General features: G+C 36.3%; 1 protein-coding gene across 3 annotated transcripts in view; it reads left to right on the plus strand.

Annotated features, from left to right (window-relative positions):
• Nucleotides 1–16,639, plus strand: part of ANKHD1 (ankyrin repeat and KH domain containing 1) — a 104,077-nt gene that overhangs the window by 81,698 nt on the left and 5,740 nt on the right. For all 3 annotated transcript variants that reach the window (XM_019740240.2, XM_019740239.2, XM_074313638.1), the window contains 14 exons: nucleotides 1,920–2,065; nucleotides 2,229–2,340; nucleotides 2,832–2,977; nucleotides 3,479–3,621; nucleotides 4,061–4,274; nucleotides 6,678–6,853; nucleotides 7,066–7,228; nucleotides 9,087–9,182; nucleotides 9,651–9,767; nucleotides 10,049–10,223; nucleotides 10,917–11,373; nucleotides 11,850–11,996; nucleotides 13,654–13,803; nucleotides 13,923–15,535. In XM_019740240.2, coding sequence (XP_019595799.2) covers nucleotides 1,920–2,065; nucleotides 2,229–2,340; nucleotides 2,832–2,977; nucleotides 3,479–3,621; nucleotides 4,061–4,274; nucleotides 6,678–6,853; nucleotides 7,066–7,228; nucleotides 9,087–9,182; nucleotides 9,651–9,767; nucleotides 10,049–10,223; nucleotides 10,917–11,373; nucleotides 11,850–11,996; nucleotides 13,654–13,803; nucleotides 13,923–15,535 — 3,855 coding nt within the window. The remainder of the gene's footprint in view (nucleotides 1–1,919; nucleotides 2,066–2,228; nucleotides 2,341–2,831; nucleotides 2,978–3,478; nucleotides 3,622–4,060; nucleotides 4,275–6,677; nucleotides 6,854–7,065; nucleotides 7,229–9,086; nucleotides 9,183–9,650; nucleotides 9,768–10,048; nucleotides 10,224–10,916; nucleotides 11,374–11,849; nucleotides 11,997–13,653; nucleotides 13,804–13,922; nucleotides 15,536–16,639) is intronic.

A 16,639-nucleotide genomic window follows, 5' to 3' on the forward strand; every position in this document is an offset into this window, starting at 1 on the left:
ACCTTTAAATCTTTGCTACTCTCTAGTTTTATTTTTATAACCTTTAATGTGTAATTAATTCTATTAAAGTCACTTCTATGGAATGTTTCTGATTGCCATTGCAAAGAGGGAAAAATGTTTCTACGATAATGTTGTAGAAAATGTATAATAGTTGATGTAACAATACATTTTGGTAATAGAGCTGTTAAATGCACAAAAACATTTTTTAAAAGTCAACTCTGTAAAATTTTTTATAATACCACAATCTGGCATACCATTCTAATCAACTATTTAAAAATTTTTTAAATATCTGTTTTTCATAATAGCAAAAAGATAACATGAATAAACAAAATAATGATAGAAAAGTAGTTCTTTAGTAAGATATATGTTACTATTATGAGACCACTGTTAAAATCTCATATCATGCTGTATATCAGTCTTCAGTGTCTTGCTTTCTGGGGCTGTTTTCCAAATATGTCAGCTATTTTGAGGAAGTATAACAAAATATTATCTGCTTTTAATTCATTGAATGACCAAATATTTTAAAGCTCTTTTTCCATGTGCATGTTCTTATAGGTGAGACAAATACATATAATAATCATTCCTATTTGTAAATGGATAGTTAAATTATGTATAGTTATATGGTGACAGAAGCTGCAGAAATTCATATTGCCAAGATAATTTTATTTATATATATATATATATATATATATATATATATATATATATTATATTGGTGCGGAAGAAGGGTGGACAGCTTATATAGAAACATATTTGAACATCTTAAAATTTGCTCTTATTTAGAGAAGTCGTATACTAAACTTAGTCATTCACACTTGTGAACGGTATCCTGGATTGAAATCCAGATCTATCAAAAATCTAGAGAAAACATTCTCCAACACTTGGAATGCTTACATTTTCCTTTAAGACCTCTGTGTTTTTTATTGACTTTTATTCTGGGTAATAGAAGTTTATTGCCATCACCGAAGCTTTGTTGTTTTTTACTATGTTATTAATGATTATATTTTTTCTGAGTTTTTTTCTTTCTTGAGTAGTGTTTTTATTTTCAATACAGTGAATAATAGTACTGAAAGTCCTCTAAAATACTGGATAATTACATTTATTGAGTACTTACCATATACCAAACACTGTGTTAAATGTTTTTCATTCATTATCACATGGGCAACTTACAACATCCCTCTAACAGAGGTCCTATTTCCCCCTCTATGAGGTAAACTCCATCTCTAATGAAACATAAGAAATACGGAGAGACATAAAGATATAATTTCAATTAACTTCAGTTTTCAAACACACCAGATGAGATCCCAAATAAAAGTTACAATGTTTATTTTTAAAATAGTTTGATTTTCCAACATTGATTTCATTTTAGTACATTTTCAAAGTAAATACTGAATTTTAAAGATGCATGTTCTCTGCTGTTTATGTGAGAAATATTCTAACTTGTTCTCCCCTTATTTTTATTTTTAGCTTTTTGCATTATTTTCAGGATATTTTTATCTAATTGCCTTTTAGAAATTAAGATACAAAATTCATTTTTTTTTGGAAACTATTTTCTCCCTACTGACAATGTAAAAGGCTACCATCTGTTGTATTGTATTAAATACCTGGCACCGTGCTAAGTATTTTACCTGCATTACTTCAAGTAGTCTTTCCAACAACCTTACAAGGCAGGTTCTATTATTATCATCCCTGTCTTGTACATCAGGAAAATTGAGGCTCTGAGAGGTTTAATTACTTGCTCAAGATCAGAAAGTCACTGGTGGAACTGGGATTCAAACATAGGTTCATCTGACTCCAAAGCTTATGATTTAACGACTACATTATATTACTGCTGTAGAATTTTATGTTTTCTGAACTTTTTGTATATAAATGACTTTACTTTTTAAGTAGAATTCAACAATATCAATATTGTTTTTCAGCTGTGAGTAGCAGAGTGCCTACTGGTTCAAACAGTTCCTCTCAGACCACAGAATGTCTTACACCTGAACCCTGTTCGCAGTCTCCAAGCAATGTGGCTTCTCAGTCTATGCCCCCTGTGTATCCTTCAGTTGACATTGATGCACATGTGAGTAGACTGCTGTATTTAAACTTGTTTTGCACATTTTGATTTTTCTTTGTTTGGAGAGGAAAATTATCATTGTGCATTCATTGTGAAAATGTTATTTGCTCTTCAACTGATAACGCTGTTGTAAACAAAACAAAATCTAACTTATTTTTTTCCCTTTTAGACGGAGAGTAATCATGACACAGCATTAACATTAGCTTGTGCAGGTGGTCATGAAGAACTTGTATCCGTACTCATTGCACGAGATGCTAAAATTGAGCACAGAGACAAAAAAGGTAAGAAATGTCAGTCAGAAATAAAATCTGAGTGTAGTTACATCAGAAAACAGTTTTTTCACTCTCAGTAAGTAGTTCCTAGACTAGCTCATTGAAAATATGGGTAAACGTATTTCAGTTAGGAATATCCAGATATGTTCATCTACAGAGCCAAATTCTTTTCCAAAAATTCAAAAATTAGACTGGAGATTCATCAGTGAAGTACAGCAAGTTGTGGTTGCCTTTCTCCTTAACCCAAAAGTAGAGCATGCAGAAGTATCAAAGTTCATTATGAGCATAAACTTGATTGTTTTGTTTGGCTTAGCATTTCCTTTTTATCAGGCATTTATGGATTTTTGTCACTGACAAATTAGGGTTTAAAGAAGTTTTATTTAAATGGTTTTAAGTATCTGCCCTAAAGACTTTTTCTACTAAAACAATAGACAATTGGAAACAGTGGCTTGATAAGTAAAAACCACAGATTTGTTTGAGATTTTTATTTTCTGATTTAGGTTTCACACCACTGATCCTGGCAGCAACAGCTGGGCATGTTGGAGTTGTTGAAATCCTTTTGGATAAAGGTGGAGATATAGAAGCACAATCTGAACGAACTAAGGATACTCCACTTTCATTGGCATGTTCTGGTGGACGCCAGGAGGTATGTCAATGTTAATTTTCATTTTGTACACATTTGGCTTCTATTTAAAATATGCATATGCTTAGTAATTGAGCTAAACAAAAAAACTTGCATGTGTTTTGACGTCCCATATGCTAAATTTAATGAAAATGGTAAATGCCCTTTTAAGGAGTCTGTTTCTTGTTCTTTAGGCAAAATAAAAGTTCTCTTTATGCTTACATTTATTGGGGCTGAATGAACCAAAACCCTAACACATCTGAAATGCAAATTCATCACTCAACAGTTGATGAATAGAAAGAGTAACAGCTTATTATTTCAAGACAATTGGGGTTTCAAAGCTCTGAATTCCTTGATATGAAATTGAATCCGTTTCTCTTATGCTGATATTTGAATACATAGGGCCTAATTAAAATGTCAGATATTTAGACAGGAAGTTATAGGTCCCATTTCTTTGTGCTTCCTTCATTATAAGTTGAACCCTTAGTGTAAACTGGATTTCTCTGTTCATATTTTATTTTGTAGGTGGTAGACTTGCTGCTGGCTCGAGGTGCAAATAAAGAGCATAGGAATGTGTCTGATTATACACCACTGAGTCTAGCTGCATCTGGAGGATATGTTAATATCATTAAGATTCTGCTTAATGCTGGGGCAGAAATTAATTCAAGGTACTTATCACCTGTTCATTTTATTACTCATGAATAGTTACTACCTAGAATAAGTGTCTTCCTCTAAATTTGTGGACAGATACCATTTTTAATTAAGATAGTACTAAAGTTACAAGGCCAACAATTATTCCTATAATGTGCTTATTTAAGCTGTGATTATTTAATCACAGTTTATTTCAGCTGAGGTGGCTGTTTTGAAAGAGGCCTCATTCAGAAAGAACTTTGTTATGTATAGTTGGAAATTTATAACCTCTAAATAGGGATTATGTTTTAAATTGTGAGATTTTCCTATTCTTAGTAGTCTAAACAAATAAAATCATTCATTGATGTTAGAAACCTTTCTTTTTACTGAAACATTTTCATCTTTTATATTCTGTGCTTTTTAAAAAACAATAGACAACATATTATTTTAATTTTCTAAGTACATTTCCCTCCTTAGGACTGGGAGTAAATTAGGTATTTCTCCCCTGATGTTGGCTGCAATGAATGGACATGTTCCTGCAGTGAAATTGCTGCTTGATATGGGTTCAGACATTAATGCCCAAATAGAGACCAATCGAAACACGGCTCTCACCTTGGCCTGTTTTCAAGGCCGAGCAGAAGTAGTGAGTTTGCTTCTGGACCGAAAAGCCAATGTTGAACATAGGGCAAAGGTAAGCATTTTACAACTTATCAGCTTCTTCAGATATATTTGTTCTGGCAGAAAGAGTATGGCATTTCAACTCAAATTGAATGTGCTATTTTAAATTGTCATAAGTTAAAAGTGGTGCCCCAACGCAAGATTGGGGAATGGGGCTACACAGTGGTCAGTGACACATTATCACCAGTCATGACTTTTATTAAGGACAGTGAAGAAACAGAATCAGTACTTTTTCCAGCTGCAGTCTTGAGTGGCACCTTTTTTGTTTCTTAACTTTTATTTATTTTAAGTGTGTTTTTCCAGGACCCATCAGTTCCAAGTCAAGTAGTTGTTTCAATCAGTTGTGGAGGGCGCAGCCTACAGTGGCCCATGTGGGGATTAAACCGGAACTGGCCACCTTGTTAAGAACACCGCGCTCTAACCAACTGAGTGCTGCTCACATTGATTGGCACTTTTTTTTTTTTTTTTTTTAATTGGGGAACATTGGGGAATAGTGTGTTTCTCCAGGGCCCATCAGCTCCAAGTCGTTGTCCTTCAATCTAGTTGTGAGGGCGCAGCTCAGCTCCAAGTCCAATCGCCGTTTTCAATCTTTAGTTGCAGGACCGGCAACCTTGTTTTTGAGAGCTCGCGCTCTAACCAACTGAGCCAAACACCCCCCTGAGTGGCACTCTTAATCCTCCAGTTTACAACTTTTATTTTAGGGGAACAGGACTTTATTGGGGAACAGTGTGTACTTCCAGGACTTTTTTCCAAGTCAAGTTGTTGTCCTTTCAGTCTTAGTTGTGGAGGGTTTTGTTCAGCTTCAAGTTGTTGTCCTTCCAGTCTTAGTTGTGTAGGGCACAGCTCAGCTCCAGGTCCAGTTGCCAGTTGCTAGTTGCAGGGGGCAGAGCCCACCGTCCCTTGCGGGAGTCGAACCGGCAACCTTGTGGTTGAGAGGACACGCTCCAACCAACTGAGCCATCCTGGAGCTCAGCGGCAGCTCAGCTCAAGGTGCCGTGTTCAATTTTAGTTGCATGGGGCGCTGCCCAACATCCCTTGCGGGACTCGAGGAATTGAACTGGCAACCTTGTGGTTGAGAGCCCGCGCTCCAACCAACAACTGAGCCATCCGGGAGGCAGCTCAGCTCAAGGTGCCATGTTCAATCTTAGTTACAGGGGACAGAGCCCACCATCCCTTGCGGGACTCGAGGAATTGAACTGGCAACCTTGTGGTTGAGAGCCCACTGGCCCATGTGGGAATCGAACCGGCAGCCTTCGGAGTTAGGAGCACGGAGCTCTAACCGCCTGAGCCATCGGGCCGGCCCCAGTTTACAACTTTTGAATGTAGTAAGATGATTTTATAGTAAGACATTTTTATAGTAAGGTTATTTTGTAGAGTCCTTTAAGGTAGATTTTTAAAAGAAGTCCTGTAATGAGGCATGTGCTTACTGGTGGTAAAAAAACCCCAGTCAAAAAATTACTGCATAGGTTATAAATTTAAGACAGCTAAAATCGGATCTGACCATGACAGATTCTGACAATTTCATGTATTTGGCATTTAGAAAGTAGAAGTTAGTATGTCAGTGTTTTGAATTTCTTTGCTTAGAACTATTACGTACTTTAGAACACGGGAAAATGTAGCTTATATAGAATTCTTAATGATCAGACAATGGCCAATCTAGTAGTTATTTTAAATTGGATGGGTTTAAGTGAAAATCTCACATTTTCTCCCTGAACTTCATTAGTTATAGTTCTTAAAATGTAATGCAACGGTTACATTTTTTTTTAACCCTAGCAATGAGGAAGTATAATTTTCCCTCAGAATTTTCATCACACAAAGAGAAATGAGCCTTTCCTGCTATCCAGTTTATCTCTTTGTATTATAAGTATGACTCACTTGTCTATTAGAAGCCCTGGAGAAATCCATGTTATTTTGGAAATGATATCAGTAGAAAATGTCTTTTGGCAAAAATGTCAGAGAGTAATGAGCAAAAGACAAATACGCATTAAATTTGTGAAGCGTGATATTTTAATCTGTTTTACCCAAATTTGAATAGGATTGAAGGAATTTACCCTGAGTTATTTTTTAGCAAACTGCATTCTCAGAAAAAGCATATTCAACATTTTGCCTTATTTAATTTTTTATTCATGTTAAATATCTCTTTCATTGTGCAGAGAAGTTTTTGTCTCATGTAATTTATAACAGCATAGAAGTTACAAAATTTTTTTTTCATTTTAGCATGGGGTAGTGTAAGTTAATTCATTCTAGCTTGTGTAATTGAATATAACAATTTTCACTTTCTGTTTAGTGGAATTCAAGACTATGAATATTGCTTAGCTCTTTTATGAAAGAAAATCAGAAATAGAAAACACAAGTCAATTGTTTGTCTTTTAAAGAAATTATATTAATGTACTTGAATAATTTTTGGTTTAAACAGACTGGTCTTACCCCCTTGATGGAAGCTGCTTCTGGAGGATATGCAGAGGTTGGAAGAGTTCTCCTTGATAAAGGAGCAGATGTCAATGCCCCCCCTGTGCCTTCCTCAAGAGATACCGCTTTAACAATAGCCGCAGACAAAGGTCACTACAAATTTTGTGAGCTCCTGATTAGTAGGTGGGTACATTTTATATTTGTAGATAGAACTTCTGTAATCCCTTCCACTTTTCAGAGCCTTGAAAGTTAATAAAATCATTCTATTTTACTGACATTTTAAAGAACATAGGATTTGCATATTTTTTAAAAGATAAAAGACAAATAGAGAAAAAGAGACAAAGTCTGCCTCTTCTCATAGGAGACAAACTATATTAACATTTTTTTTTTTATAGGGGAGCCCATATTGATGTTCATAACAAGAAGGGAAACACACCACTTTGGTTGGCATCCAATGGTGGTCATTTTGATGTGGTGCAATTGCTCGTGCAAGCTGGTGCTGATGTGGACGCAGCAGATAACCGGAAAATCACACCTCTTATGTCAGCATTTCGCAAGGTAATTTGATATGGGGGGGGGTATAAAATTGAATAATTTTAAATCAATTCTAAGTTGAAACCATGGGAGAAAGATAAGTTGATCTCGGACAATTGACTCTATTTCTATACACAAATCAGTGCTATCTTTCCACCCTCTTTGTGGCCAGATCTAAGAGCTAGATGGTAGTTCACTGACGATGAGCAACTTTATTATTAAATCACTTGGTGTGGTGACCAGTTTTGTTATGTTGTTGTACATAAAACATGTGATTTAAGGGCAGATATATGCAGATGGATGTCTTCTCTACCTAAGGAGGAACAAAAACGAGTGGACGCTTTTATAAAAACTTATTATTCCTCCTATATAGTTTAAGGCTCACTTGTCTGCTATATTTTAAAAAGCCATCCCAATGCAATTATGATAAACTATAAACTACTTAATATGGCTTACAAAGCCTTTCATGATACGGCTCTTGCCAGCCTCTCCAGACCACTCATTTATGCTACCCTTCCCCTTTGCTCAGTATACTTCAGCCACTGACCTAGAATGCACTAAAATTTTAACTGCCTCAAGGCTTTTACTCACTGGTTTTTTTCTCCCGAAATGTTCTTTCCCTTGCTCTTCACCGGGCTTACTTCTGCTCATCCTTTAGCTCCCATTTTAAATGTCACTTCTCAGAGAGTCCTTCTCTAACACCCAATCTGAAAAGGTCCTTCACTTTTGTAGTACATTATTATTTTCCTTATCTCAATTTATAATTATACATTCAAACACACGTTTACTTTTTTAATGCCTGTGTCCTCAACTAGGCTGGAAGATCCATGAAGACCACGATTCATGACTGTCTTTTTCACCACTGTTTATACCCAGTTGTTTATTAGCACAATGTCTGACACATATTAGTTGGTAATTAAATAGCTATTGAATGAGAGCAGTGTAAGTTATGTGTCTTAGAAGAAAATTTTAAAACATTTTCTGGACTTAATTTTTTTTTCCCCAATTTTTTTCTTTCCTTTTAATTGAGGTGTAGTTCACATATAATGAAATGCACAAATCTAAGGTACCTAGTCTAATGAGTTTTGATAAATGCATGTACCCATACCCCATAAAGATATAAAATACTTTCATGATCCTAGAAAGTTTCATCCTGCCTGTTCTCAATTAATTCCCTGCCCTGGAGGCAAACTCTTTCCTGATTATTCTCACCATCAGACTAATTCTTGAAGTTGTTTTAAAACCTTAGTAGGAAAGGAAACTATGCAAGTTTGGTTATGTTATAATAGATGTACTTCAATTTATTAGCTTATTTAGCCCCTGATAATGGCATTTAGAAAGTGTTTTCCTGGGGTGGCCAGTTAGCTCAGTTAGAGCATGGTGCTAATAAAACCAAGGTTGCCAGTTTGATCCCCGCATGGGCCACTGTGAGCTACGCCCTCCTTAAAAAAAGAAAGTGTGTTACCTAGATTCAAGTCATAGGACTCATAAATGTGAGACCAAAGTAATGCTTTGAAGTCTAGAATATCCTCTTTGTTTTAGGACTAATTTCTCTTTTAATCTGAGGTTCATTTCACATCACCAATTTTTGTTTTATCAGTTTATTCTAGGAGATACTGTTTTTCTACAAAAACTTTTTTTACTTTCAGTGGGAAATGGGCAGATTAAATTCAGGAGAAATGTCTTTTGCTCCACTTATATTCTTGAGCATTTTGTACGTATCTTTTTCTGTTTATAAACTCAACGCTGTTCTTATTTCCATAATTTTAAATTTAGTAAACTACCTGGAGTATTACTATATGCCTTTTACTCTTAAGTTTTTAAGCATGTGGGCAGAATTTCAAGGGATTCTTTTGTGTGTTTTTTCTTGTACTCCTTACAGGGTCATGTAAAAGTTGTTCAATATTTGGTGAAGGAAGTCAATCAGTTCCCTTCTGATATTGAATGCATGAGATACATAGCAACGATTACAGATAAGGTAGGTTTAATGTGCCATTGAAGCACATTTTTGTTCTTTGTGGAATTATATGCCCAAATGTGCAATTACCAACCTGTTCTTTTTCTCCTCTATGAAACTGATCACCTGATCTTTCTGTGCTTTCGTTTCTCCATTTGTAAATGGAGAATGGGTTTAATACTTTTGATAAATTATTCCCTTGCTATTATGGACCATAATTACGCTGACTGCAGCTAAAATTTATTATTAGACCATTCACCTGATTTAGAAAGTTTTCTAAGAACACATAAACTTTTTAGGAAATGGTGCCTTATTTTAATAAAAGATTGATACATAACTAGACTCAAAAGACAGTTTAATTTGATTTAATGAATTTTCAGTTATTTGAGCTTTAAGCCCTGGACTTTGGTGTGCTCATCAGCTCAAGTTTTATTTGGCCTGTTTATGTTATATGTTCCTGTATTGACATAATTCCATTTTCCACTACAGGAACTGTTAAAAAAATGTCATCAGTGTGTTGAGACAATTGTGAAGGCTAAAGACCAGCAGGCTGCAGAAGCAAACAAGAATGCAAGTATTCTTTTAAAGGAACTTGATCTGGAAAAGGTGAGTGGGAAAATAATTTTAATTAGCACTAATTAATTCTAGTTCAATATTCAATTACTTTAATCTGAAATTGACAATTAACTCTTATAGTAAATATTTCTAAATATTTTACATTGTAAAGTGAAGTCCAGTTTATCTATTTTTCCTTTTGCTGCTTTTATAAATGTGTTTTGAGACATATCCATGGAAAGCTCCTCATGTCATAAACAAAAATTTCATTTAATTCATTATTTTAAATTATTGCATTATTGGTAAAATGATATACATACTTTATTTTGCAGTCAAGAGAGGAGAGCAGAAAGCAGGCTCTTGCAGCCAAAAGAGAGAAAAGAAAAGAAAAGAGAAAAAAGAAAAAAGAGGAGCAGAAAAGGAAGCAGGAAGAGGATGAAGAAAACAAACCGAAGGAGAATTCGGAACTGCCAGAGGATGAAGATGAGGAGGAGAATGATGAAGATGGTGAGAAATGACCCAACTGAATTAGTGATAAAATTCTCCTGTGTTTAGCAACTTCATTTTGAGTGCTTTATACATTGTAAAGTGATACAGACAAACAGAAGGGGGGATACAAACATAATTTGAAGTTCAGTTGTAATTTAAGTCACCCTGTAAAATACTGTCTATGTCCTAAAAGCGATATAGTAAAAGGTTTGCCAGGTTCTTCCCTACTCTTTCCTCCCCCAGAAACTAGGAGAGGTCCAGTTCCTCAATAAATTTTTAGCTAAGGTTCAGGCTTGAAGCTATACAGCGCTGGGGTTCATTACTCTCAGAGTTGTTTAGTGTACAGTCTGGCAGTGCTTGTAGTTGGCAAATAACTTTGTTATATTTGAATTCTAATTCTAAAATATTACTTGAAAATTTTCCTAAATTCAAACTATAGTGTTATTTTTGGTTAATTCATGAAACTAGCATTTCAGATCTTGAGAATGGTAACAGTGTGAATATTTTATACCAATTTAGACATCACAATATGATACAGTATATTTGTTCTAACTAGCAACAGTAAAGATTTCTTTATTTACTAATGAATACTGGTAAAAGGAAAATAGGACCTAAGGACTGAATTATTATGAAATATTAGGTATATCTGTAACAATGTGTTTTGAGATCTCTGGCTCACAATGTGATTTTTATCCTTTTTGATAATTTCAGTGGAGCAAGAAGTTCCCATAGAGCCTCCTAGTGCAACCACCACCACCACAATTGGAATCTCAGCAACATCTGCAACATTCACCAATGTGTTTGGGAAAAAAAGGGCCAACGTGGTGACAACCCCCAGCACCAATCGGAAAAACAAGAAGAATAAAACAAAAGAGACCCCTCCCACTGCACCTTTAATATTACCAGAACAACATATATCCTTAGCACAGCAAAAGGCAGATAAAAATAAAATAAATGGAGAACCCAGAGGTGGTGGTGCAGGTGGGAATAGTGATTCAGATAACTTGGACAGCACAGATTGCAACAGTGAGAGTAGCAGTGGTGGTAAAAGCCAAGAGTTAAACTTCACTATGGATATGAATTCCTCTAGTGATCGGAGATATCCCTCACTGCTACTCAATTCCCAAGATGAAAAAACGAGTCCTGCCACTTCTAAAACTCAAACTCGGTAAATGTTTCTGACTTGTTAACGCCACATCCACTTGTCCCTTTTCATGCCTGGCGCAACAATTTGAAGGACATTCTTCAAGCACAAGTTGTGTTGAACAGTTGAAGTACAGTACATTGTCTGTCTTCAATATTCAAAACTGAAATTCACCAGTGTCCTAATCGTGTGCTAGCTATGAAATGAGATTATTAGAAATTTTTATGGTTCAATTTTGAAGTTGAAAATGTTAACATATCTTGATTTTTAACTGTCATTTTTATTGATTATAGTACAACTTTTGGCTTCTGAATCCATTTTAATACTAAAATAGATGATGGACTCATTGCCCTAGTTCTGCTTTTCTGAATTATTGATAATTTGATGTGCCAAATTTTAATTCAAATATTTCAGCATAACTTTGTCTATAAAGGAATCATCTCTTGAGTTTCTAAGTTAAAACTGATCTCTTATCAGACTTGATATTTCTATCTTTTCAGACTTGAAGGCGAAGTGAATCCTAATTCCTTATCAACAAGCTACAAGTCAGTGTCATTGCCATTAAGCTCGCCAAACATAAAGCTGACCCTGACTAGCCCTAAAAGGGGGCAGAAAAGAGAAGAAGGATGGAAAGAAGTTGTACGAAGGTAAGTAGAACTAGTCTTTTTAACTTTCACAGACCATACAGGTTCTCCTGCGAGATAGTTTGAATTTGGTAATTATTTTAAACTGCAGTGCCCTACTAAATCCAAAGTAGGCTAATGCAAAATTAGAAGCAATGTGTAAATTTTGCATGCGTGTTTTATATGACACAACAAATGTTGGCTTTAGAATAACAAAAAATACTTTATTAAATTATAAGATTTACAGACGTTCACAGAAACCATACAAAATGATTTCAAATTTGATCTTAAAGGGAACATTGTACACTTGACGGCAGTCAGAATGTTATTAGTAAGGGCTGTGATGTTTGTTAATGATTCTGTTTTGGTTCAGTCATGCTTGTCTTATTTACAGTGTTTAAATAAAGTTTAATGTAGAGAATGTATTCTGAAGAACTGGTTAGCTGCTTTTAACCAATGCAAATAGATCACTACAAAAAGGGGGAAGGAAACATATAAAATGAAAACTACCTTCTTCCTCAAAAAAAAAAAAAAAAAAGCAAAACATCCCACATCCCTGCAGCTAACCCTGACAACTACCTTCATTCACACTGCTTTATACTTAAACCATGATGGGGAAATAATAAAAGCAGAGAGGGGCCATTGCTTTTATGTGTTTTTTACACAGTCCAGATGATACTTCTAGCTTCTGCCTATGTATGCTTTACAACAGGGAATCAAGACAAGATCTAGATTTGCTACTGTGCAATTTAATCACCAAAAGACTGAGACGTCTGGGCTTTTATTCTGTAATGTTTCTAAGACTTTGTGTCCATTAAATGCAAATAAAAAAGAAGTCTTGAAGGGGTGCACACTTGATGATAAGATCGATTTAAGTATTATTCATGACATTAGCCTAATCCACGCTCTAGCTCTCAAAATATCTGAATATATTCTTCCCAACTTTTCTACATTAAGATGACAAATTTTGATTATGAAACCAAAATTAGGGGCTACCATTGGGTATTCTTCTGGAAGGAACAGTTCAAGTTTGAAGGTCCCTCCCTAAAAGGGGGAATCATTCCTAGGGCCCACCAATGAAAACCTGAAGATCATGGGTCTTGCTCTCATGTGGGTCTGCCAGCAAATATTCGGTTTCTTTGATAATCCTGCGGGGCAGTCAGGCCATCTTGTCAGATCGCAAAGTCAGCCTCTGGTCTTCTCTCTGGCTCCTCTCGCCTCACATACAAGTGGAAGTCCCAGGCTCCACTTGGGAGTTGCTTTTTATGTAGCTCAAATCTAAGGCTTTATTTTTTATTGCTAAGTATATATTGTTGGTATTGATACGCTAGCCTCTATTATTCAGTATGAAATTTAACAATACGGTATGCATTATTTTAATTTAGAAAGAGTCAATATGTATGGTCACTGCAGTTGAGTTAACCTGTGACATTTTGGGCAAATTTGAGTGCTTCGATCGTGAGTGATTTAAATATAATTTTTGTTTTCAATGGCAGGGTAATTTTTACCTTTACGAAATTGAATATAAGAAGTTAGTTTTTAAAATAAAAACTTGTAGTAATTTCCTTTGTAAGATTTGAGAAATATCATTTTACAAATGTCCAGGAACATACTTACTGAGACATCTTTTTTAATAAAGACATTTGATTTCATAAGCTTATGTATCGTCTTCATTTTTTAGGTCAAAGAAATTGTCTGTTCCAGCTTCAGTGGTTTCCAGGATAATGGGAAGAGGAGGATGCAACATCACTGCAATACAAGATGTTACTGGTGCCCACATTGATGTGGATAAACAGAAAGATAAGAATGGCGAGAGAATGATCACAATAAGGTAATGTGTTTTGCTAGTTCTGTGTGGAAATTAAATTTTATTAGAAACATACTTGTGTTAGATATGGTAGAATCAAGAATTACCTGTTTTGTTATGTTTTTTGTTTGTTTTCTCCCCAGGGGTGGTACAGAGTCAACAAGATACGCAGTTCAACTTATCAATGCACTTATTCAAGATCCTGCTAAGGAACTGGAAGACTTGATTCCTAAAAATCATATCAGAACACCTGCCAGCACCAAATCCATCCATGCAAACTTCTCACCTGGAGTAGGCACCACAGCAGCTTCCAGTAAAAACGCATTTCCCTTGGGTGCTCCAACTCTTGTAACTTCACAGGCGACAACATTATCTACGTTCCCGCCCACTAATAAACTTAATAAGAACGTTCCAGCAAATGTACGTTCTTCTTTCCCAGTGTCTCTACCCTTAGCTTATCCCCACCCTCATTTTGCCCTACTGGCTGCTCAGACTATGCAACAGATTCGGCATCCTCGCTTACCCATGGCCCAGTTTGGAGGAACCTTTACACCCTCTCCTAACACTTGGGGACCATTCCCAGTGAGACCTGTGAATCCTGGCAACACAAATAACTCTCCAAAGCATAATAATACAAGTCGTCTACCTAACCAGAACGGAACTGTTTTACCCTCAGAGTCTGCCGTACTAGCTCCTGCCAGTTGTCCTATCACTGTCTCTTCTGTAGTTGCAGCCAGTCAGCAACTGTGTGTGACTAATACCCGGACTCCTTCATCAGTCAGAAAGCAGTTGTTTGCCTGTGTGCCTAAGACGAGTCCTCCAGCAACAGTGATTTCTTCTGTGACAAGCACTTGTAGTCCCCTGCCTTCGGTCTCCTCTGCACCTATCACCAGTGGGCAAGTTCCCACCACATTTCTGCCTGCAAGTACTCCTCAAGCACAGCTTTCTTCACAAAAGATGGAGGCTTTCTCTGCCATGCCACCCTCCAAAGAGAAAGGATCCACACAGGACCAGCCCGTGGCAAACCTGTGTACCCCATCTTCAACTGCAAATGGCTGCAGTAGCTCTGCCAGCAACACCCCAGGAGCTCCAGAAACTCACCCCTCCAGTAGTCCCACTCCCCCCTCCAACAACACACAGGAGGAGGCCCAGCCATCCAGCGTGTCTGATTTAAGTCCTATGTCAATGCCTTTTGCGTCTAATTCAGACCCTGCTCCATTGACTTTGGCATCACCGAGATTGGTTGCTGCTGATAATCAGGATACCAATAATTTACCTCAATTAGCTGTACCAGCACCTCGAGTTTCTCATCGAATGCAGCCCAGAGGTTCCTTTTACTCAGTGGTACCAAATGCAACTCTACACCAGGATCCCCAGTCTATTTTTGTTACAAATCCAGTTCCTTTAACGCCACCTCAAGGCCCACCAGCTGCAGTGCAGCTTTCTTCAGCCATGAACATGATGAATGGTTCTCAGATGCACATTAACCCAGCAAATAAATCTTTGCCACCTACCTTTGGCCCAGCCACACTTTTCAATCACTTCAGTAGTCTTTTTGATAGCAGTCAGGTGCCGGCTAACCAGGGTTGGGGAGATGGTCCACTGTCCTCACGCGTTGCTACAGATGCCTCTTTCACTGTTCAATCAACGTTCCTGGGCAACTCTGTCCTTGGACACTTGGAAAACGTGCACCCTGACAACTCCAAGGCACCCGGCTTCAGACCACCTTCCCAGCGAGTTTCTACTAGTCCAGTTGGTAAGTTATAACTATTACTGCAGCTCCGTTTGGGGCTCCAACAGCATAATCTAATCCTCCAAGGTAATAATAGTAATAAAGCGTTTATTTTGTACATAATATTGCATAATCTTAAAGATATGACAGACAGTGTGTCACAAATAGTAAAGACCCTTTAATGATTGCTGATTGAGTGGGCAAAAAAGTAGCTATAGGTAAGGCACTCACATATAATGAGCTGCTTTATATTCTCTGTATGATCTCTGTTCCTCATAGCAAGGACCTTGTGTAGGTCTGTTTTCTTATAATTGGTGTAAGATGATATTAATAAAAAAGGACTTACAGGATGCTTCAAGGACTCCAAATTTACAGTTTTTAAAATCATAGTGATTGTTTACATTTCTCAGATTTTGAAAGTTTGAGTTACAAAGGTGGTTAGGCATCAGCTCATAATCTTCATTCCTTGTTTTCAGTCTTGGGTGCTCAGACCGAATAGTAAAGGATGTTATTTAATAGTACCCTATATTATTTATATTAGATGGAACTGTTTGAAGGGATCCAGTCATTTGTGGGTTCTTCTTTTTAAAAGACCAGCTTAGAGTCAGCTGTTCCTTCCTCAAAATCAGAAATTAGCTGCTGAAGCATTTTAAGAAGTATATCGAAAGATATGAGGCTATTGTTGGTTTGGAGATATTTGAAGCCAGAATCTATTTTTCAGAGTCTAAGAGCCAAATTTCAGTCCCATCTGCACTATGCTGAAAAATAAATTAGAAATTGTGGCTGACATAGAATGGGGGTAAGAACTATTGCCACTTAGAATTTTTCTTCTAGTTGAAAAACTATCCCATAGTCCATTCTTCCTTATTTGCTAATTAAAAATTAATCTATGTTGTTTAAAATTTGTGAGTTCATGGAACTGTATAGCCTTAGGTTTCATTTCTGGTATTTTTCCATTTACTTGTCTTTTCAGGAAAACATAGCTGTTATATCATCTTTCTAATAGAAATACAAGCTTATGTAAGACCATCTATGGTCCAAAATATTCTCTAGGATTTTTTTCTTCTTTTCTATAAATAGGTATCTATTTTAATTTTTCATTTTGGGGAAACTAATAGAGGTTTTCAA

This window comes from Rhinolophus sinicus, chromosome 5 (assembly GCF_057876585.1).
Source record: "Rhinolophus sinicus isolate RSI-liver-muscle chromosome 5, RSI-T2T, whole genome shotgun sequence".
In the NCBI taxonomy this organism is placed as follows: domain Eukaryota; kingdom Metazoa; phylum Chordata; class Mammalia; order Chiroptera; family Rhinolophidae; genus Rhinolophus; species Rhinolophus sinicus.